This window comes from Natator depressus, chromosome 9, assembly GCF_965152275.1.
Source record: "Natator depressus isolate rNatDep1 chromosome 9, rNatDep2.hap1, whole genome shotgun sequence".
NCBI classification, from domain to species: Eukaryota; Metazoa; Chordata; order Testudines; family Cheloniidae; genus Natator; species Natator depressus.
In genome coordinates this window covers 23,917,855-23,942,646 of record NC_134242.1, presented here as the reverse complement: position 1 = coordinate 23,942,646, position 24,792 = coordinate 23,917,855, and the positions used below count along the sequence as shown (strand labels likewise).

General features: G+C 41.2%; 1 protein-coding gene across 1 annotated transcript in view; it reads left to right on the top strand.

Moving 5' to 3' along the window:
• LEKR1 (leucine, glutamate and lysine rich 1) overlaps positions 1-24,792 on the top strand; it is a 123,399-nt gene that overhangs the window by 79,415 nt on the left and 19,192 nt on the right. Inside the window, exons 7-9 of the mRNA XM_074963716.1 lie at positions 8,172-8,253; positions 17,256-17,333; positions 17,665-17,868. Coding sequence (XP_074819817.1) covers positions 8,172-8,253; positions 17,256-17,333; positions 17,665-17,868 — 364 coding nt within the window. The remainder of the gene's footprint in view (positions 1-8,171; positions 8,254-17,255; positions 17,334-17,664; positions 17,869-24,792) is intronic.

The following is a 24,792-nucleotide window of genomic DNA, read 5'->3' as shown; positions in this document are numbered from 1 at the left end:
CATCCTATATATAATTCACCTTAAAGTATGTGGTGCAGGAAAAGTTAAGTAAAATATAAATATTCTTGAAGGGATGTGCACATTACATTTTGGGATTTTGTGTGTTTCTCTGGTCTCCTGAAAAACTGAAAGTTGCACAAATTGTTGTAAGTCTGACAGAATAATATTTCATATACATATATGTATCCCTTTTCTATCTCCCAGCTCCTCCACTCGCTAATCTTTTTCAATAAATACTCTTCAGAAGGGGCTATCAGATCTTTAGATGTATATCCCCACCCGCTCCAGCATTGCAATTCTAAGAAAATCTAAATATTGTTACCCTTTTGCCCCCAAGCGATTAGCCAATATTCAGGGACTTGCAGGTTGTTTACTTTAGGAAGATAAATTGATGGTGGGCTCAGGTATTTCTTTGATGCAATCCTGTTTTTTACAAAGAATGTACAAAGTCCTGATCCCCTGAACAGAGTAGGAATGAAACAACAGGAGACAGTTTCCTTGCTTAATATTCCAAGCCTCTTTTTTTCCATCCTGAACTCTACTCAAAACGTTCTCTCTCAGCTGTCTGTTGGGATCATGTTACAAGTGCTTCTCTGTCTATCTTTGGTTTTCTGCTACCTTTTCTGTCTGCTTCTCTGATCATCCATTCATCCCCCAGTGAAACCCCTCCACCCACATATTTTAGCGCATCAGATTTTTAATCTGAGGGTCCAGGGTTCAAGTCCCTCGTCAGGCAGTGAGCCTTGCCCCTTTTGCATGCCGCAGAAGCTTAAAAAGATGCCTCTTCAGAGCCCTCCTTGACACATAGTTTAGCTCCTGACCAGCCTTGAATGTGACCTGTGTTTTAGTTGGTGGCTTCTATTGTTTCAGCTGCCTTGCTCTAAAAAGGAGCTTAACCGCTTCTTAGGGTTATTGTGAATGAAAGATCGCAATTATGCCATGAGGTTCAACAAGGTTTCACCTAACTCCAGCATAACAACATTATCTCAATCTTGTCTGAGATAATACAAATGATGTTAAATTAATCTTAAAGCATATTTGTATTCAAATAGATGAGAATCAAGCCTGTGAGACAGATTGCTGACTAAAATGAAATTATATAAGTGACTGTATTATCATTACAGTTTCATGAATACATTGCTGAAATGAAAGTATCTTAATCTGTGATTGAAATAGCTGTGTATTCGTCAAAGAACTTCCTTGTATTATCAGTCTTTTATTTTATTTGACAAGGAGAGTTCACTGTAAAGAAGAGAGCATTGCTGGAGTGTTCATTTTAATATTCTAAATAAAGTTTTACCTATATGTAGGTCAAAGAGCTTGTTGCATGAAGCTCCCACCAAAAAAAAAAAAGTCAAGTAGCCAAACAATCAAGCAGACAAAACAAATAAAAACAACAACAAAAAACCCAACACAGCATTGCAAAGTGGAAAAGCCAGTTGATTGTTTTAGTTACCTGTGGCTTATAGCAATGTTTATTTTCATTGCTGCATGAAATTTTTACTTTATTTGATTACACCATTTATGTATTTAGCATTTTCCTTTACCCAGCAATTTTTCAGCATGAGTTACCTTTTGTCTTACCATCCTCCTTTGTACTTTCCTCGGTTTTACGGCAATTTAACATGTCCTTCAACTTCATGTGAAGCTGTGTTTAGTTGTGAAAACCCTGCAAAATCCTCTGCTGCAGAACTTCTTTTGGCTCCGATGGGAGCTCTGTGCACAAAGGAGTTTCAGGATCTGGCCCTATAATTGAATCTGTGTATCAGAGACGGATTAAGGTTTCCTGGGGCCCTTGGCCAGAGCAAGTGGGGGGGCCCCTCCCCACCCCTTCCGCCTGCGGTCCCATCCCTGTTCTGACCCTTCCGCCTGCGTCCCTGCCCATGGCCCCATCCCGTCTGCCCCTTCCTCCCGTTCTGCCCTGGCACTGTGGCCCTGCAACCCATTTGCTCCCTTCTCTCCCCCCACCCCCTCACTGAGGCCCCAAGACTGGAGAATCTCTGTGTGACGTGCCCTCCATAAGGCTTTATGGAAATATGCTTATGAATGTATATATATGACATAACTGGAATATATTTTATGCTACATATGCCCAATCAAGAAGCCCTTAAGCCAACAATGAACTTGGAGACGCCAGTCCACATCTAGGAATGTGGGTTGGCTGGTAAGGAACTCAGTCATGCATGGACATGTGACTTGCCTAGGTGACTCCAAAACTCCATTTTGTAGCTGGACTTTGCATAGGAGAGAGGAGCGGGTCTCCACCCGCAAGAGAAAGTCTATTTAAACCCCTGGGCGACACCTCCATTTTGTCTTCAGCTGGCTAAAGAGAGAGCCTCTCCACCCCCAAGGATACCTGAAAGAAACTGGAACAAAGGACAGTAACTACAGGAAGTGTGAGTGATTGCTGGACCCAGACTAGAAGCTGTAAAAGACAGCTTACTGGAACTGGTGAGGTTTTTATCTGTATTCAGTTTTATTACTGTACTAGACTTAGACTTGCATGTTTTATTTTATTTTGCTTAATAATTTGCTTTGTTCTGTCTGTTACTACCTGGAACCACTTAAATCCTACTTTCTGTATTTAATAAAATCACTTTTTACTTATTAATTAACCCAGAGTATGTATTAATACCTGGGGGCGGTGGGCGGTGGGGGGGGGCGCAAACAGCTGTGCATATCTCTCTATCAGTGTTATAGAGGGCGAACAATTTATGAGTTTACGCTGTATAAGCTTTATACAGGGTAAAAAGGATCTATTTAGGGTTTGGACCCCATTGGGAGTTGGGCATCTGAGTGTCAAGGACAGACACACTTCTTAAGTTGCTTTCAATCAAGCCTGCAGCTTTGGGGCACGTGAATCAGACCCTGGATCTGTGTTGGAGCGGACTGGCATGTCTGGCTCAGCAAGACAGGGTGCTGGAGTCTTAACTTGGCAGGGAAAGCAGGGGCAGAAGTAGTCTTGGCACATCAGGTGGCAGCTCCTAGCGGGTTTCTGTGATCCAACCCATCACAGTGAAACCAACCCGTCACACTCTGTCCCCCCGGACATGGCCCTGGGGCCTCAACAGGGAGTGAGAGCTCCTCTAGTCCTGAGGCCGTGGCAGGGAGTGAGAGCTCCTCCAGTCCTGGGGTCGCAGCTGAGGTCTGGGTCCTGGGGCTTCCTTCACTGACCTGGGCTTCTGCAGGGGAGACCAGGGTCAGAGCACTGGGGCTTCCTCCGCCCACCCTGCCTCACTTGTTGCTTCTGCCAGGGACGGGATCAGGGCTCTGGGGTTTCCCCTGCCTGCCCCGTCCCGCCCCACCTGGTGCTTCTACTGGAGTCGCAGTGCTGGGGCTTCTGCTGCCCTGCCCTGGCTGACACTTCTGCCGGGGCCCTGAGTCAGGGAGCTTGGGCTTCCCCTGCCCACCCTGCAGTTTCTCCCAGGGTTCTGGGCTTCTGCTGCCCTGTAGTGGATTTCTGCTGGGCCCCCGCAATTAGTTGGGGCCCCTGGGCACAGGCCCCCTTGGCCTTGGATAGTCCATCATTGGTGTATGTATTTATGAACGCTCCTAACCAGTGTTCTTAGTGCTGTAGAATCATTATAAAAACACCTTGAAAAAATTAGAGTTAAAAAAAAAAAGGCTGAAAGAGCTCTCAAGCTACTGGTACTAAATAAGCTTAATACCCTTTCTTTCCCTCCATTCCAAAAATGTTTTCTGCATCCTGACTTCCTAGCATGAGAGAATAGATCAGGGGTTCTCAAATTGGGGGTTGGGACTCCTCAGGGCATCGTGGGGTTATTACATGGGGGGTCGCAAGCTGTCGGCCTCCACCCCAAACCCTGCTTTGGATCCAGCATTTATAATGGTGTTAAATATATTCAAAAGTGTTTTTAATTTATAAGGGGGATCACACTCAGAGGCTTGCTGTGTGAAAGGGGTCACCAGTACAAAAGTTTGAGAACTACTGGAATAGATCATAACAGCTATGCAGATTCACAGTTCCCAGAAACCTTCCAGAATCACAGAAATCTTTAAGTGACTAATTGCCAAAAATCAAATGACTATGAAATGCTATCCTATTAGCAGCTGTCCCCATATGAAGAGAGGCTAAGGGCTCTTTCTTTTGCCTACCTCATCTAAAATAATTTGATCCTTACTTAATCTCTATGGAGAAAGCAGTCACATCAGAGTAGAACTTGCTGTGGTAAATTTTGGATTGTTGCCATGTGTTCCGCCTTACATCTGCTTGGTGTTTAAAGCCAACATTTCCTTTTTTTTTATTCTGTAGGCATTCAAGGCCATTTACTTCATAATTCAATGTCATTCTGAATGACAGGAAATTAAAGCTGAGTAGTGTAGTTTTGGAGGTCTGTACAGAACAATACATTGTTGAGGAATGCCCACTTGGAGAAACTGAAGTAACTGTATAGTGCAGGTGGTCTAATCTAGCCTTGATTTACTTGGCCGCAACTTCCTATCCTTAGAAAAGTCAGGGATACTGAGCACTGGAAAACAAAGGTCATGGCGTTAGTCATTACCTACTGTACAGTTTTGTAAAACAGATAACATAATGTGGGTAACCCAGCCATGTTTTGTCATGGCAATTTTAAAAACAGCCGTGAGGAAGTTATGACAGAAAGGCCAGCTGTCACATAAACATAGTTTTAAAATAAACAAATGTCACAGTCATTGATTTGTATCCCAAACCACCAGAACTCTTCCAGTTTGTGTGTCATGTGCTAAGATAACTAGATCAGTTCTGAACATAATTTTTGCCATGCTGGAATACATCTTTGTTAAATTAACCATATTTTAGCAAAATTATCCTGCTACAACTTCAAATTTAAAAGTAAATTTGCCTCCTTTTATTTTTGGGAATTAAAGCTTTTCTGTTGCGGCAGTGTTGTCCTTAAGGGTATGTCTTTACTGCAGAGTTAGCCTGGGTGATTGGCACCTGGGTTGGCCTAGATGAGGTGTGAGCAGTCCCACTGCAAAGCCCTGTCCAAGTTATTGTATCCTCATTGGTGCTGCACTCCCCTCTGTGTGTCGTGAAGCCTTTTGGGGACACATCCCATGGTTCTGTGTCCACAGCAGAGAATGGGAAGAAAGGCTATCAGCTGCCATTGCATGCTAACAAAAGTTGACAGATTGAACTCCTTAGGGGATCTGTGAAGTTCAGATTTTCCATCCATGACTTGTAGTGATCATTTGTCTATATGCATTGAATCATATTTATGAAAAAGAAGTTAACATTTCTGAAGATCTCCTTACCTTCTCTTAATCATTTTTATTATTGTGAGCTTTGGTTTATAAGGATCAGAATAGAAATTGTTTCAATTTCAAAAGATTTACTGTCTTAGGAAGGGCTAAAAGCATTGCCAAAATTAATTAAGCAACATACATCAAGTATTATATCAGAGGTACATATGCACAGTGGCAATGGAATTTTATATGGTGTGAATTTTTATTACTGTCCATTTCTAATTCAGTGGCAGGCAGGCACATATTGTGAAGATGTTTCTACAGTTAATTTATTTTCTACCTTGATTATATTGAGCCTGATCCAGCTCCAAATTAAGTCAATGGGAAGACTTCATCCTGAAGAAGCTTTTTATTATTTCTGATGGTTTGAGATCTCTCTCTAATACTTTGTATTATTCCTTAAGATGTGCTAACAAAGCTAGTATTAAATGTTCCTGCTCTGAGCTTTCAATAGCTACAGTTAGTATTGGAAAGCCAACTTCCTAAAAACGAGTAGATATTTCAGTCAATAAGGGCATGCTGTTAGCCAGACAAAAAAAGGGGGTCATATTCTCCTATCAGAAAATGATCCTGGGAGGATTTACCCTCTAAGGAATATTCAGGGTTACCTTTTAATAGCACATTATTTTAAAAAACTAGGATTTTAAAACTCGACTGAGCAAACCACTGAATGTGTGGGTTGATCACAGAATGAATATGAGTCAGTGTGATATGTGGCTATGAAAAAGGCAAATGCCTAGGATTTATTTAGGTGAGGCATTTCTACTAGAGATTGAGAAATATTTATGCCATTGTACAACGCTTTGAGAAGACCTCATTTGGAATACTGTGTACATTTCTGGTCACCCATGTTCAATAAAGATGAATTTAAACTGGAACAGGTGCAGAGAAGAACTACTAGGATGATCAGGAGAATGGAGGGCCTATCTTATGAACTGGAAGAGGTTGGCTTGTTTAGTCTAGCAAAAAAAGGGGATATGATTGCTGTCTATTAATATATAAAGGTTAAATACAAGGGAGGGTGAAAAGCTATTTAAGCTAGAGGACAAGAGCAAATGGATAGAAACTGGTGGTGAGCAAATTCAGGCTGGAAATTAGAGGAAGGTTTCTAACCATCAGAGGGGTGAGGTTCTGGAAAGCCACTCAGTAAGAGTCGTGGGGGCAAATAATTAGTTTAAGAAAGAGACAAAATTTATGAGTGCAATCATATGATGGGATTGCTTGTGATGATAGGAGGTGGGGCTCAGTGTTGTTTGTGCCTAAAAGCTCATGCTTCAGGTTTCAGCTGGCCACCAGCTGGGGGTCAGGAAGAGGTTTCATTTCCCTCCCCCCCACCCCCCGTATTCTGCTTTGGTTTCTTTGTTTATCTCTTTCCTCAGCAGTGTCAGGGACGACCATGGCCAGAGATGGAACATTGGGGCCGGTGGGTCATGGCTCTGATGTGCCACTGAGCATTCTTCCTCTCAAGTGCCTTTTGGCTGGTTCTTGCTCACATGCTCAGGGTCTAACTGATCCCCATATGTGGGGTCAGGAAGGAATTTTCCCCCAGGTCAGATTGGTACTGACCTTAGGAGTTTTTCACCTTCCTTTGCAGCATGTGGGAATGAGTCACTTGCCAGGATAATCTGGATATATCTCACTTAATCATTTTCCTGCCTATGCGGGGGCCTTGGGCACTGGTGCATCTTGGCCCCTCCCATTCTCTGCCTGTGGCACGTAGTAGTCTAGTCTCCTGTGGACTGTAATACTTTGGTCTGATTTTGGTTGTTGGGTTTAGTGTGGTGGTGGAGGTGGGAAGGCAGCCTGTGATACACAGGAGGTCAGATTAGATAATGTGGTCCCTTCTTGCCTTAAAATCGATGACAACAAAATGTACTGCAAGGAACCAGACCTGCACTAATGGGATGGACTAGGTGAGGTAACAGGTGTCTTCCATCACTTAATTTTGTGAGTTTTTTTGTATAAAGAAGTTATATGAAACAAGTAAGACTCAGCAGCATCTGTACTGCCACTGCACTTTAGTTAAGGTATTTCTAAAGTGGAAGAAGCTAGAATTAACCTTATGGCTCAGAGGGAACATGCTGGACTGTCTGTTGGGAAAAGGGAAAAGTCTGATTTCTTAGTGAGCTACTGAAGCTGATCAATGTTGTAGCTTTGGGGATAACATTTAGCTGAGAGAAAATGTGAAATAAAAACAAATGTGGATAATCTCTGATACTTCTAGTTGTAAAGTGCATTTCATACTTATCCTTCTGATTTCTGGGCCAAATTCTGCTCTCAGTTGCATCTGTAACCAAGAGCAGAATTTGGATCAGTACATCTACAGTTTAACGCTTTTTTGCATTAACCTCAATTGAATTGAATATATTGCCCCGTGAAATAAAAAAAAATCTATTAATGTAAAGTCAATTTCTTGATATTTTGGATTCAGTTTCTTAATTCATTCAGTCTGTGCTAGAACAGGAATAAAAATAAGTCTTTCTGAATTTGAGTACATGGCAATGCTGCACAAATCTAACTGTTCCAATAAATCCACTTTGTTTTTCATAGGAAAACCCAAGCATATATAATTTTCTATTGTTTATCAGCAATGAGAAATCAACAAGAATAAGTCATAAAATGATGTTCTTTCTTCAGGAAGGTAGATACTTTGCATTATTCATTACAGATGATTATTGGAAGCTTAATTTATAATTAAAGTTTATAATTAAAAACTATCAATTTACTTATCACAGAAAGTTTTGATAAGTCAATTAATTTTACTGGGTTACCTGGTTGTTGGTTTTTTGTTTGCTTGTTTGTTTTTTGTTTTGCTATAAAGAGCGGCTACATAAGTGAGAGGCAAATATAACACACCACATTATAAGAGCAAATGATGGGCATACAAATACAGAAATGAAAACAGATATATTTTGTTGTTTCAGATTTAACAAATCAAGTAGAGACAATTGGACTCAAGTTTCAGAAAGCAACAGCTGAAATAGGCCACTACAAAAAACTACTCATGTAAGATATTTTATTTTATTTATTTAAGGCCTAGTTTTGCTGCCACTTTATACTCAAAACTGCTCTTCACCCTGTGATTAACTTTAAGCATGTGACTAGTCGGAAGCCAGTAGGTCTTTTCAAAGCATTTAGTCTCATCTCCATTTTGGTCCAGATGCAAAATTATTTGCTAATATGAACCTGTACTCAGTCCAGATGTATCCTCTGTAATGGTATTCTGGAAAAGGATTAAGCACTGTCCACTTGCCCTTCTATGATCTAAATGGGATGATATAGATTTTTTTCTTGAATACATTTCTTATTTTTATGAAACAAATATTTGCGCTCAAGACAATAATTTCACAAGAATAATTTGCTATCTTTCATTAACCTGTACAATGTATGTTCTCAGTGTAGTCTAGGCCTAATCAAAGATCAAGTCAAATATAAAGAATTTACTGTAGCAAAAATGAAAAGAATGAGCTTGCAGTATTGATAGATGTTTTAAGTAAGCCCAGAATCAAAAGGCTCAAGAAGAGTAACAATTAAGTAGGTGTAAGAGCTGGAAATTTTTAAGGCTTCTTGTTGTTATGGTATTATTTCACCAATTAATAACCATGGTTAAATCTGTTATTTATATTTTAAAAGGAATATGTCATTTTGCTCAATTATACCCATATTACATTCAGATTTTTAAAAGTACATTTGGAAGGGTTTTTCACTGTATAGTTAACTACATTTAATAAATGTGTTTTTCATACTGAGAGCTTGCATTACCATTAAAATACTTTATTGCTAAGCTTTCTAAATATTTGTAACTTGTTATGATCAGAATCTCTGAATGTGGAACTGAAAACTAACTACGTATCATAAAGGAAACCTTGTTTATATTTCAGGAAAGTCCATAAAAAGATTGTTGATAGATGGTCTTAAGATTGACAATACTACTAGTTATCTCTGACTTTAAAATGTGAGATGGTAATAGTTATTTTTATTAGTGTAATATAATAATTTATTCCACTTCTGGATTTTTTTCTATAGAACAAAACATTTTCCATGGTTTGTAAGAAGTGTAAATATATGTGCACGCAATGGAAATTTTAAAGTTAAAAAACAAAACATAATCCAAAATACATTTTGCCCCAGTCCTGCCCCTTTTAAAAGTCAATGGCAAAACTCCCACTAACTTAATTTGAGAGCGTGGATCTGTCTCTACACTCAGACTTCTGCTGACATAGCTATGTCAGTTAGGGGTGCCAAGAGATGTTATCCCTGGCCACAGTGTAGATGCAGCTGTACTGCAAAACTGCACTTTTATTAGTATAGATTGTTTCGCTTGGAGGGGTGTTTTTATTATACTGATACAAAGTGAAGCTATACACTTTTTTTCAGCAACCTGTCCATGCTGCTGTGTTTTTATTTCAGAGTATTTAGCCATACTATTAACTATATTTGTACTCTGTTCAATCTTAACTGGAAAAATACAGTTAACTTGTTAATGTCATATAATGTAGCTGGATTGGTGTATCTCTTTGCTTTTACTAGAACAGATCAGGGCTATGTTGTCCATCACATATCCTTTTACCTTGTCTCAGTTTTTTTAGAATTATTGGAGCTAATGTATTTAAGGAGTAGAATACCCGAGACATCCTTTCGAAGCAAATAATTACATAAAATGTTGTACTGAAGATGGGGAAGAAACATGGTGCAGAATGGTGTATGTTTCATTGTCTAATATAAAGGCCAATGTAAAGACCTAGCAATTTTGTCCATCTTTAGCAAAGATTCTATCTGTCCTCCACTCAGGTCTTTAAGATAAGTCTATTAAATGTCCAACCTTCCTTTTTCATGGTATGGGAAAAAGAAAATTAATTTAATCTCACCCTCCATTTGTGTTTCTAGCAATAATGACATATTTTAAAATTCTTATAATGCAACCACTTATTTGATGGGATACTATTCTCATCCTCAATAAACTAACAAAAGTCACTTGTCTGTTATCTGTCTCTCAACATTCAAAAGAGGTTGCCTAGAAACTTATTTTACCTTCTTGGAGCTTTGACTCGGAGACTCAAAAATTACAAATCTCCTTTTACACCTGGAGTAGAGAGATCTTTTTTTAAAAAAGATGAACATATTGACCTATAAACAGTTACTGTGTGGAAAATACAAACTATTGTTTTGTGAGAGTGCAACTTAAAGGTTAAATGTAGGCATCATTCAGTCAGTGATCTGGCCATTACATTGCATGGCCATGTGACAAACTCCTATCTGAAACAGGGTTGTGAGTTGACGTTAAACATCGTAGTGGCTCACTCACCTCAAGTAATCAATAAATGTTACTGAACAATGTTTTGTTCAATCATCACAAATAAATTCAGTCTTTCCTTATTTAATAGTGCTGTGAGCACTTAAAGCATTTTGTAAATTAAAACTGTCTTTACTTTCATGTGACAGTTGATAGAAATTGATATCTGGATGAATTCATTGGCAAGTTAGTTTTCTGTCCTAGAAAATTCACATGTAAGGTTGGTAAACATAGAAAAATTGAAGAAAGTTTTTTAAAAAACAACTGTTTTTCTTCTCAGTGGTTTGGAACAGAATGTTTAAAATTGTGATTTTTTTTAACATTTCATTTTTATCCTGATTTCATAGTGAAAGATATGGGCCAAGATTTTTTAAAGTGGGTGCCTAAAGTTTGGCTCCTGACTCAGTGTTTAGGCACCTAAATAAGTGGCTTGATTTTCAGAAGTGTTGAGTACTCAGCACCACTTCAGTGGGAGTTAGACAACATTATTATATTTTTTCATAATTCTCCTCAACAAAGTTACTACGTTTATCTCACCATCCAATAGAGAGATAGCAATATATGCATATTTGTGCATGTATGTATATTTGCAGAGAGAAAGAGTTCATAATAGTGGTGTGGTATAAGAGTGTTATCAGCATGAATTTGGAACATCTGCATTACTCATGAGTAGCAAAGCTGTGAAGTCCTGATGCAAAGGCCATTTAAATCAATTATAGACTTTCTGTTGAGTTCAATGGGCCTTGATCAGGCCAGGGGTGAGTTAGTCAGATCATCCCAAACTAGTTTAAATCAAACTTCTTATCATACCATATAATAATGGATTCTCTATATGCCATATGTTATAGAAAAACTATTTCAGGAAAGTTTGAGTTGATTTTTAGAATTTGTATTGGTACTATTTCTTTTTATTTGTTTTTTTTAATCCCTTAGTTTGCAAAGCTAGCTATCTTAGTAACTGTGAATCCACTTGTACACTGTTCAGAGGGATTCTAACAATAGCCTAAAATAGCTTTTTTGTGACATAAGTACCACAGTTTTAAATTATTTTATCTTGGGATAAGAAATGATTCCATGGTCCTTTTGGGAAGCTGGAAATTTCCCTTTTCTAAGGAAATAATGTTCTCATTTCTCAGTGAATGGGGTTGAGGTAATGGAGCTTACAGTTGTAATATTTCTAAGTATAGAAAAGATGTTACTGGTCCAAGACTGAATCTTGCTTATCCAGACCTCAGATGGCTGTAATTTTAGGGAGAAAATCTATATGCCTGGGAGGAGGACACGTTTCTCTGGCAGGTGTTTTCTTTTCCCTTTTTTTAATGGCAGTTGTTTGAAGCTACTCAGAGGTTTAGAGGGTTACAATAAGATCCGGGAAGGTTGATTAATGGACAGGCAAAGATGAGGTTAGATTCTCAGAGCTGCATGACAAATCCATAAATTGCATGGCTCTGCAGTTTGTCCAATGGATAGCATCTCCACATATGTGGCATGTGTGTGTGTAATATGTGTTATGGAGGCTTAGGAAGAGTTGTGCTGAGAAATGCACCTTGGCTGTGTCTACACTAGGGAGTTGTACAAAAAAAAATGCCTAATAATGGAAGACCTAGTGTAGACCTTACAGGTTTAGCTAACAAAGTGTGTAAGGTAATATCTTTTATTGGACCAACTTCTGTTGGTGAGAGACATGCTTTTGAGCCACAAGGAGCTCTTCTTCAGGTCACATGGCTATGGCTACAGCTACATTGCAAATGCAACCATGGGAATTTTTTCTGGGGTTCCCATCAGTAGGAAATTTTTGTAAAATTCCCTGTGTAGACATGGATTTAAAGCAGGACTAAGTTCCGTCTGTTTCATACTTTAATGATTGATAGGGGGTCTCCGGATCTGGCCCAGGAACTTGTCATGGGACAACTGAATTTTTCATGGAAGTTTTTTAGTAAGAGATATACTAACATTTTCAGAGGAAACATTTAAAATGCTGCTATATGTCTTAACTGAAACTGAAGCAACAACCTTCAGGCAGCCCTACGCACTCCCATCCCTGCTCTCTCTTCCTTTTGTCTCCCCAAAGGGGATGAGTGGGAATGTGAAAGGCAGGGAGTGCGTGGTTATATGAGGATTCGGAATGTGAATGGGAGGGTTGGCCTAGTAGAGAGCCCAGTGTCTCAGTACTAAGGCATCAGCACACCGAGGGCTGCTAGATATTGCTTCCTCATGTCCCAGGGGAATCCTTGTTGCATCAGTGCCTCAGAACAGAGGTACTTGACTCCCATCCCAGGCATTCCTCCACACATCCCACTCATTTGCCACTGAGACTCCTTTCCCCATCTCACACACATACCTGTTTTTCTCCCCTTAATTCCTACCTTGGTTCATCTTCAACAGCACCAAAGGTGAATGAAAATGTAGAGGGAGACTGGGGGTGAGTGGGGACGGTAGGAGAGCAGGGATGTGGGTAGAGGATCATATCCAGGAAGAGTACTGTGGGAGGACATGGAAAGGAGCAAGGCTGTGATTGAGGACCATGGGGAGAAACTGAGCTGTGAAGGGGAGCCATGAGGAAGGAGTGCATTACTGTGTGGAGCAAGTACTCTTGGAAGACTCTGGACCTTTGTAACATGGCACAGGGACAAGAATGATCAACACAGATAGCTGTCAGAGTTGATATAGATTTCTTACTTTAAAAAATCCCTCAGACAAATCCACTGAATAGTTAAGGTTTCTCTAGTGCACATACCATTAACCAACCACAAAAAACAGGAAATTGCTAGTTAAATCTTACCCAGCCCTTGCAACCTACAACCGTGATTTTACCCTCTTCACATTTTCTCACCCACAACATAAACCCTTCCTCCCTTCAGCTCCATCCAAAGCATTCAACCTTAACTCCCACCACAAACATCAGCTGTTGAAAAAATACATCACTACACCTTAGATCCCCCAAATAGTACCACTATAAACAGTGACTTCCCAGAATAATAAACAATACTACAAACATTTCAACTTCAAAAACAGAAAACATCCAACAAAACACACTTAAACATAACCATCACCTAAACATTTTTACCATACTGCTTACTTCAACACAAAATATCGTTCCTAGCCACTCCATATGGTCAGAGTTAAAAGCTGTATTATTTGTGTGGAGGTTGAGGGAGGGAGGCATGTGCATTGCAAGTGAGGTAATGTGGAGAAGGAGAAATTGTGGTTGTTGATTGTAAGGGCTGGGTAAGGACTTACCTAGTGATTTCCTGGCTTTTTTGGAGTCATTTTGGTGATACAAGCACTTGAAAACCAGTTAAGGTTGCTCAAAAAAGCTGTTTATTTGAAGAAATATAGTACGTAATGTATATTTATTTATTTTATGAAGACACTGAACTTGTCTGACTCTGATTCTCTGATTCTAATTTCTCTCCTTTAAGGTTTTTATCCATATCTACAGCCATTCAGTTGTTAATCTTTTGGCCATTGAACTTTGAGCTTACTTTTGAGTGGTACATATTTTTCCCAGCCATGCATATATATATTTATAGTGTAGCTTGTTGGTACTTTTAAGACTTCTTTAATCAGAATTATACATATGAAATATTTAAAAAACCAAGATTGATTCCTTTTTAGATAAGCATATTCCTCATGTTTAGTGTGGGCCTCGATATCATGAAAACAACCCAAAACTTTAAAATTCTGATGAACTGTTGAGCTTGGTGATTTTACTGTTGACCAAGGCTATGATAGCTTAGATCAAGGATATACTGTATAATGTGGGTGACTATTGATTTTTTTTTCTGTTCCTTAATAACAGAAGCCTTGTACGCTAGAAGAGAAATAATTTAGTTGTCCATCAGAAAGCCTGGTAATCTGAAAGCCTTTCTCTTCAATTGCCTTAACATTAAGCCATTCTCAATGCCAATAATCTTCCCTCTAAGAGAACCTTTTAATAGTAATAATATTTAGAATTATGGGGCCTAATTGAATCCAATCCTCATTGAAGCCAATGAAAAGATGCCAACTGACTTCAGTGGGAGCTGCATCACGTCCACAATATTGTACATGTCCAGAAGCTATATGAACATTAATTAATGAATCCTCACAACAACCCTTTGAGGTAAATAGTAATATCTCAGTTTTGTAGAGTGCAAAGGTAGGTCCCAAATGTTGTGATCTACTGAAGGTAATACAAGTATTGCAGAGCTAGCATTCAAAATCAGGAGTTTGTCTGTCACATTTCTTAGGGCTGTGCTCAATTCCCTAAGACGCAAATGAATTGAGCTGCTAATAAAATTTCAATGCACCAGTGCCCTTTTGTGCTATCTTTTCTAGGGAAGCTGGGAGAATTAAAAAAATAGTACTATATAAATGACTTCTGTGTGCATTTTAATAAGGAAACCTAATGTGTTTAATTTACTTTGTCCTATAATTTGTTAAGATGAATTGGGTTTCTTCTGTTGGCTAGTCTTCATGTCTGACTCAGTTTGGAATATGTTTGCTCTGTTGTGTGGTATATATTTGTTCTGTGTTTGTTTGGCACTTTTGCTGAGCAAATTTAAAGTTTATTTCCTAACTGAAGTATGGAGAAGTTAGTGTGAATATAATTTAAAATGCGATTGCTTTCCTCCGTTGAGTTGGCTGTGTGTTTACTTCTCCATTCCAAAGACAGTGTTTTTCTCTCTCTTCTACTTCAGGGCTCAGTCTGTTTACTTCACTCTGTGGGAGGATTTTGTTGGTTAATCCTTACTCTTGTACTGAACACTGTGTTGTAATGTAAGTCAGTCTATCATCAGGCCTTTGATACGTATGTGCAGTATAGGGAAATATACTAAAAAGGTAGCAAGTCAGGAATCTTTTAAAAGTTAATTTAGTGCTCCTGAAAGTTGCCAAGTTGCACTGGAAACTGAAGTCCCTTTAAGTACAAACTTCCACTCAATCCTCCAAATTATTTTCTGCTCTAAACCCTGTTCTGAAAGATCCCCTTTTACAACTGAGAGGATGGTAAAGTCTCTGTGACCATTCAATCCTTCATCTCTCTGGTTGTACTGTCAATACTGGTTGCCAGTTGTGGTGGTGAATAGTGATTTCTGTGATGTTGATATCAATACACTAGGAACCCAGAGCCACAAGCTGTCAGGAGCAGAGACAAGCAGCTGCACAGGTATGGCCACACCATGTGTGGAGGAGGGGAAAGATGAGACCCAGCTGGCATTTCTCTCTCCCTCCACCCACCTTCTCAGACCCAGAACTGTTTAGGAGAGAGCCTCCAAGGACCCTTTGTTCCAAGCAACCTACCCTACCTGTGTAAATACAGGGAAGAAAGAAATTATAGCCATAGATTCAAGTCAGCAGGAGCAGAGACTAAGAGCTGCAGCAGGGATCTTTGAATACTGATGGCATACATCATCATCACCATACTGCTTTCTGCAGTTTTTGCTTTGGACATTCTTTCCTCTCTGTTAATTGGCTATTCATTCCAACTCTCTCCTTTCCTCTCCTTCACATTCTCTTCAGTGCAGCCTCAATTCACCTGCTCTCCATATTCCCCTCTTTGTCTCCTTCTCTTTCCTTCCATGATCACTCTTAACCTCTCTCTTAATTTCCCTGTGGCTGTTGGCCTGTCCCCTGAACCAACGAAGGAGTGATACCATGCCCAGAGTCTGGTTCAGGCCCTTTTCTCAGGACTTCAGCTTTATTTCTTCCACAGTAAATGAGTACAGCCCAGCGATCATCCCTTCCCCCAAACCTAGGGTCTTCTGCAGAAGACCTATCTACTTCCTATAGATTTCCACTTTGGAGGCCACTTGCCTGGGAGTCATACCCTGCTCTAGGGCCTCCTACAGGAGCCAAACTGAATCTTGACCCAGGGGCTTCTTTCCAGAGCCAGCCTACTCCTTGCAGTGCTCTACCCCAACTGAGACACTTGCTGGCTTTTATAATCACCTGATCCCTAGCTGTGAGGCAGCTGATCCCAACTCCCCTTAAAGGGACAGCCACCTGTGAAAGTCACTTGCCCCTTTCTTTGTCTTTCTGTTTACTTAATCCCCTTTCAGCGAAAGCCCGCCCCCCCCACCCCCCCGCCCAAATAACATAAACTGTTTGGGTCAGGGACAGTCTCTTACTCCATTTGTACAATGCCAGGCAATGGGGCCCAAATCTTAGCTGGGGCTTCTTAGTACTACTATAATAATAATTAATTAATAGCTAGGAACCAGAGTGAGACCGCTAGTTTGTTTCACATAGGCCCCCACTTACAAATCTTAAATTAGAAATCTTAAACTTGAGGATTACTCAAACTGGGGCTGACAGTAGTTACTAAGGATCATCCACCAACTGGGGATAGACAGAAGGCATTGCAAACATTCATACCTTAGTTCTTGTTTAAGTCCCTGATTCCAGCAAAACACACATTCCATTAAATTTACAATGATTTAACAGGACTACTCGTGCGCTTAAAGTTACACGTGTGCTTCACTGGTAGGCCTGTTTGAGACAGGATTAAAAATGTGTGTGTATATGTTCAGTATATATGATATATCTATTCAAAGATGTACAGAGAGCATGACAACACCACAGTTTAATAAATCTCCCTGTAGGGAAATTTTTCATGGTATTCAACTAAAATAAAAAGCGTGAAACAGTTAACAAATGAAGTCCAAATCATTTAATGAGTAAAGGCTTTGATTTCTTGGGGCTAATGTATACTTTATGAATTGTTATATTTTAGGATGAAATCAAAGGAAGTTGACATCTGTCAAAGTGAGCTTCAAAAGCTGGAGTATGAAAATGGAATGTCTAAATCCAGGTTTATTACAGAATTGTTTTTATTTTATATACAAATGATGAGAAAGATCAAATTATTTTTATTTTTATTATTTTAATATTCCTCATTTTTTAATCACAGATCTTTTGATACTTGTAATTTTTATTTTTTCTGACTGTATTTGAATGATCATTCTAGTTAACGTCACAAAGATGTTCTTCGGCCTTCTTTTTCCTTTATTTTTTGTCTTTGTGTAATATTCTCTTTTACAAGCAAAAATTATCTCAGGATATCTTTTATCTATAAAGAAAAATGCATCAGCTGTGATATTGTGGTGATTTATTATTAATTATTATTATTATTATTTATTTAGACTTACTAAAGATCTAAAAGAAAAAGAAGAGTCTTTGCTAGTTTGCCAACAAGTATGCAAACGTTTACAGGAAGAAGTGGCAGAGAAAGAAAGGCAAGAAGAAGATCTAAAAAAAAGAACCAGTTGCTCAGAGAGTGAACTGGAAACAATTAAAGCTCTTCTTAGACAGAGAGAGGAAGAAGTAGTAATGCTGAAACAAGAAAGGTAATCAGAAATGACTCACCATGCATACTTTTGCATAGATTGATTTTTGCCCAGTTTTTCTTTCTGAGGATATCTTGAAATAAAAAGTCCCCTAAAAGTCAAATCTTCAGACTTCCTTACTTTTATCAAAAAAGTAAAATCATTATAACCCCATGTGTAGTATGTGCCTAATGTAAAGAGCATGCTACAATATCTATCAGAAAACAGCATAAGGAATTTTTAAAACAAAAAACGTGTAGTAGTTACTGATATTCATATTTATTACAGTTTAAATTAAAGAGCCCCTTTAGTTTAGAAGCAACTGAAAAAACAAGATGTTATCAAAGCATTGCAGTTTTATCAGTCTTGTTTCTGTCATGGGATAAGGACATTTCTATATATTGTTTGTAAGTAATGCTGACTTTTTGTCATGGCAAAAAATGAGAAAAGTCATGAGTTTGTTATAGCAAAAATCTAAAGAGTCATAACAGTTAAAAAAGGAAGAACCGCACCCTACAATATTTTAATTAAAGCTATGTTTGTAGTCCATTAGAATGGCGTAATAGTTTAAAAGTATATAAAGATAGCAGACTATCCAGCTACATGTGAATTTAGATATGTTCTATAAAACACTGGCTAGTGTATCTTGTTTTGATTAATAATGTTACACATTCCTAAATTATTTAGTTGTACAGATTTTCTTTAATCTCCAAATACAGTAAATTTTTATACCAACAGTTGGAATGTGCTCCAGAAGCCTAATTAATGGATAACAAGAGCATTAAAATTGCCATACTGGATAATGTAGCCTAATGGCTGGTATCAGATGCTTCAAAGAAAGGAGTAAGAAATACTACAGAGGGCAGTTATGCAATCACCTGCCCACAGAGAAAATTTCTTCCTTAGAAGAATGAGAATTAGCCTTCCAAAGATCTAGGCTTTTTTATTGTAATTCTGAATATTTGTGTTGTCTAGATCAGTGGTTCCCAAACTTGTTCTGCTGCTTGTGCAGGGAAAGCCTCTGGCGGGCCGGGCCGGTTTGTTTACCTGTCGCGTCCGCAGCCGCTTCCAGCAGCTCCCATTGGCCTGGAGCAGCAAACCACAGCCACTGGGAGCCACGATTGGCCGAACCTGCGGACGCGGCCGGTAAACAAACCGGCCCGGCCCGCCAGGGGCTTTCCCTGCACAAGCGGCAGAACAAGTTTGGGAACCACAGGTCTAGACAAATAGCCAATCCTTTTGAATCCTACTAAGCTATTGGCCTCAGTAATATCTGTAGCAATGAGTTCCACTGGCTAATAGAGTTATATATGTAATTTGAGAATGATCATCACTTGTTGTTATTAAGGAAAAAATCCTCTAAAAGTTGTAGGGGGGTTTTGTCACTAAGTTCTGGGCATGGCAAACATTCCACCTTTGTTATACTTTGTAATGTTATTCTTCATACCCCTGAGTCCCAGTCCATTCTGCAAAGTCAGAAGCCTTCACTACCATATTTACTGAAGTAGTAAGCTTTGGTTAAACGTTTGAGCATGTGCATGCCTGAAGGGCTACAGGTATGAATAAGAATTATAGTGTAATCTTTCTGTTTTGATGCCCGTCTCTTAGTTAAATCATTACAAAATTAAATAATAAAATAAAATAAAAAATCCGTACCTATTTCCCTGAACTCACCATCCTCTTTGACAAGCCTTCCAGTAACTTCCAAACAGCAAAAAAGGTAATCATTGGCCAAAAAATACTGCATTTTGAAAGTGTTATCTATGTGGAATAATGCTGCACTCTCATCCGGTGTACTGATAAAGTGACTCTACTTGCAAAAGAGGCACTTTGAAAGCAGCAGTTGAAGCAGCATTTAGTCATATACATTTTGACATTGCTAGCAGCTAAACCTCTCCAGATCTTTTTTTGGGTTGCACACTTTGTTGCTTCTGTAGCCCAAGCTGTATGTTCAGCAGCCCCTCCCTACACACACATACCACTGTGGTCTGAACTCTGTTGATTTTGGTAGAAATCAGGCTTTTCCAGTTTTCCAATTTTCACCAAACTCAAAAGGATTCTTTTGGGGGGTGAGGGGTATGGCTGAAGTGGGGGGAGTGAGGGGTGTAACTGAGGGAGGGTCTGGCCAGAATGGGGATGAGAGGCCCTGGTTGGAGAGCTGGCCAGGGTTGGAGGGCAAGGGTCCCAGCTGAGGGGAGGCTGGCCAGAATGGCATGAGGGGCCCACTAACCCTCACCCTAAACCCTAATCCTGAGGTGTATCCAAAGTGACTGCTCCCCTGCCACAGGCCTCTGGGAGGTCACTGCCTCACCCCTGTATCCTGAGTGACCAAATGGTGATTTGGGTGGAAATCTGGCTCTTCTGGTTGTCCTGTTTTCATCAGAATCAACAAGGTTCTGCCCACTGGTGCCTAGAACATTCCCTGAAATTTTGGATTTGATCAGATGTGGTTTTCAAAAGTTACGCCATTAGAGACAGACATAGAAATGCCATTGAGTAGAGTGGAGCCTCTCTTCACTCAGCAATCTTGTCTTCTTCATAATCCTGTTTTAAAGTCATAGAACCTGAACCTTCAGTTCAAACTCAGACAAAACTCCTATTGAACTTAGTTGTAGTTAACGCAAATTAGGTTTTCAGGGTCAGGGTCCCAGAGCATTTTAAGCTTTCCAATACTTTAAATTGTTTGCATTAATATACCAGCTATAACAATGCTGGCAAATATCTATAATACATGCATTTTTATAGGACCTCATCCAATGCCTGCTGAAGTCAGTAGAAAACCTCCTACTGACTTGAGTGGGATTTGAATTGGGCCTAGAGTATCTTTCATCCAAGGACCTCAAACATGAATTAAGCCTTCCATCACTCCTATGAATTAAGTAGGCCCCAATTTTCAGAAGTGGCTTTTAATTTTGTGTGAATATTCTTTTGAGTGCCCAATTTTAGAATTTTCAGATACCAAGTAGTACAATAGTACAGCTATTCTCCACCTCAATTTAGCCCTGATTCAGGAAAGCATCCCAATTCAGGACAACACTTAAGCACATGCTTAAAATTAAGCACACTCTAAAGTGAAGCCATCAATAGGGAGGACTTAAACATGGGTTTAAGTGCTTTCTTCAGTTAGGGTCTTTGAGCAATAGGTGTTCAGCATATTGAAAGATCAGTTCCAAGGTGACTAAAGATGGACTCCCAAAAATTGAGACACTGAATTATAAGCCACTTTTGAAAAACTGGGCAACGCTAGGAACAGATTCAGTTTTCCACAGTAAGTGTGATTAATCACTGGAACAAACTACCAAGAAAAGTGGTGGATTCTCCATCTCTTGATGTCTTCAGATCAAGATTGGATGCTTTTCTGGAAAATATGCTTTAGCCAAACACAAATTATTAGGCTCAGTATAGTGGTAACTGCGTGAAAGGTAATGGCCTGAGACAGTGGTTCTCGACCAGGGGTATGCGTACCCCTGGGAGTACGCAGAGGTCTTCTAGGGCAGTGGTTCTCAAAGCCGGTCCGCCGCTTGTTCAGGGAAAGCCCCTGGCACGCCGGACCGGTTTGTTTACCTGCTGCGTCCCCAGGTTCGGCCAACTGTGGCTCCCTCTGGCCGCGGTTCGCCACTCCAGGCCAATGGGGGCTGCGGGAAGCGGCACGGGCCAAGGGACGTCGTTCTCAGCAGCCAGGGATCTGATAGCACTCCCAGTACTGCTGACCAGGTGGGGTAAGATCCGGCATTGGCGAGTATGTTGAGCAGAAAGGAGCATGTTGCCCTGAGCTCCATTCAAGCACCAGGTCTTTCAGTTACCGACCAGAGGAAAACCGACCCTGCTGATGTTGGCGAAGGTTTCCCCACTCTGGCACCATTCCCTGGATTCTCAGCACCGGCCGGTGGAAGCGAGGCGTACCACCCCCCAGGGGTCCGCAGGCCAACTTGTCATTGGAGTTGGAGGTGGATGCAGCCAAAGGGCCAGTACCAGAACCCAGCTTATGTTCCATCATATCCTGGTGCAGTTGCCCCTCTAGGCAACCAGTGGGCAGTGGCCTATGCAGGTCCAATGGCCTTTTTGGAATCTGTGGGGTTACCCCCCTACTGGGACTGCCTTTCCGCTGTTCACACTTAGTGGCTTCCGAGAGAAGGGCCCCTCCGCCACTCCATCTGGCACCCAACTCGGACTCCGGTACCAATTCTCAGGATTTGGGGCTACATGATGTGATTGGTGCAGAAGAAGAGGAGGAAGGCCTCCTGCCAGTGCACACTTCCTCCTCTTCCTCCCCAGATGAAGTTGTGTCAGGTTTGAGTGGATGGGGGACCTCGGAGTGACTTTAGACTCACCAGGAGCTATTGAAAAGGGTAGCTTCTAACCTAGGGCTGGAAATGGAGATGCTTAAAGAATCCTACCACAGCCTGATCGACATCTTGGCTGTGGAGCCCCCATCAAAGGTGGCCATACCCTCAATGAGGCTGTTATGGCTCCTGTCAGATCCCTATGGCGGACCTTGTCCTCTTTGCCACCCACTCCAAAAAGAGCAAAGGGAAAGTACTTTGTTCCCTGCAACAGGTATAAGTACCTATATTCCCATCCTCTCCTCCCTCCCCTGGGTCCCTTCTGGTCGCAACAGCCAACGAAAGAGACGGGCAAGGGCTGCAGGTTGCAACCCCCAAGTCAAAGGACTCAAAGAAGCTGGACTTGTTTGGTAGAAAGATTTATTCTCCTGGTGGATTACAGCTCCACATCTCCAACCAGCAGGCCTTGCTTGGGCAGTACGATTATAACATCTGGGACTCCATGTCTAAATTCAAGGACTAACTGCCCCAAGAATCCAGACAGGAATTCTCCGCTCTGGTGGACGAAGGAAAGACTATAGCCAGGGTCTCCCTCCAGGCTTCCATGGGTGCAGCTGACACGGCTGCTAGAATGATGGGCGGTCATCATGCGAAGGTGCTCTTGGCTCCAATCCTCAGGCCTACCACCTGAGGTTTAGCAGACCATTCAGGATCTTCCGTTTGAGGGAGTTCCTTCTTTTTGGAACAGACAAGATGCAAAATTCCATGGCCTGAAGGATTCTAGGACCATCCTCATGTCCCTAGGCCTCTTTGCCCCGGCAGTTTCAAGGAAGAACTTCAGACCTCAACAACTGGTCTGCTTCTTGGTTCCTTCACTGCGCCAAGACCTGTTTAAGAAACAAAGCAGGGGTTGTAAGTGCAGGCTACTGCCCTCTTCCACCTCAGTCCCACTACTGGGCCTGCAGAGATGTCCAGGAGGCCCCAAGCAGAACTTCTGAAGAGGCGCTCAAGGGCATAATATCAGTTCCCATACTGGATCCTGCCCCCATTTCTTTTCAGACTGACTCTCCTACTTCAGCCCAGTGTGGTGTCTCATCACCTCAGACCATTGGGTGCTGAGTATGGTGGAGAGAGGTTATACCCTTCCGTATTCTTCCACCTGCCATCCCACCTCCTATCCCCATCCCTCTTCAGGAACCCTTCTCACTAGCAACTTCCAGTCTAGGAGGTGCAAACCATACTTTGGGTAGCGGCTGTGAAGGAGGTGTTTTAGAACTTGAGAGGGAAAGGGTTTTACTTCTGTTATTTCCTAATCCTGAAGTCCGAAGGGGGTCTCCGACCCATCCTAGACCTACGTTGCTACAACAGTTATCTCAAGAAACTGAAGTTCTGCATGGTCTCCCTCGCCTCCATTATCCCCTCCCTGGATCTAGGGGAATGGTATGCCACACTCGACTTGAAAGATGCCTATTTCCACATCTCCATTTTCCAGGGCCACAGACGGTTCCTAAGGTTCATGATGAACCAGACCCACTACCAATTCACTGTCCTCCCTTTCGGCCTGACAGCAGCCCCTCAAGGTTTCACAAAATGCATGGCGATGGTGGCAAAAGGTGAGGTATACAAGTCTATCCTTACCTCGATGACTGGCTGATCAAGGGCCAGTCCGAGGCGCAGGTAAGAGCCAGCATCAATCTAGTCTAAGCTACCTTCCGAGTCCTGAGCCAACTGATAAACGAGCAGAAGTCAATTCTCATACCATTCAGAGGACAGAGTTTATCGGTGCAGTGCTTAATTCCACCTGGGCCAGAGCCTTCCTCCCAGAGGCTTGCTTTCCGATAATATTTATGCTGATATCGCAGGTCAAGGCCCACCTTGTCACGACAGCCCATTTCTGCTTCTAACTTTTAGTCACATGGCCATGTACACTTACATGGTGCAGCATGCAAGACTGTGCCTCAGACCCCTTCAAGCTTGGCTGGCCTCAGTGTATTTGCGGAGCCATCAGCATTTGGTCTCAGTGCTTACAATTCCTGTCCCGGTACTTGCCTCCCTTGACTGGTGGAGGGATCCTCGGTCAGTGGCTATTCCCTTTGTCACTCCCCAGCTACCTGTAGCCCTAATCTCAGATGCATCTGATCTAGGTTGGGGGGCTCACCTGGAAAAACCTCAGGACTCAAGACCTGTGGTCCCAGGAGGAGCTCTTCTTGCATATAAAAGTCAGAGAGCTCAGAAATGTCTGCCTAGCATGCCAGGTGTTTCTACCCCAGATTGCAGGCAAGGTTGGGTGTGTACTTACGGACAACACAGCAGCCTTGTTTTATATCAACAGGCAGGGAGGAGTGCGCTTGTCCATCTTGTGTCAAGAAGCCATTCTCTTGTGGGATTTCTGCGCTGAGCATTTCATCCACCTCAAAGCTTCTCACCTTTCGGGAGCCCAGAACACTCTGGCAAATAACCTCAGCAGATCTTTCTCTTCTCACCACAACTGGTCCCTTTGCCCTGACGTAGCCAAGTCCATCTTCCAGAGGTGGGGGTTTACCCTTGTAGACCTGTTTGCAACCACACAGAACAGGAAATATCAGCAGTTTTGCTCACTACATGGTCACAGCCCAGGCTCACTCACAGATGTCTTCCTGCTCCCATGGACAAAGCTCTTGTT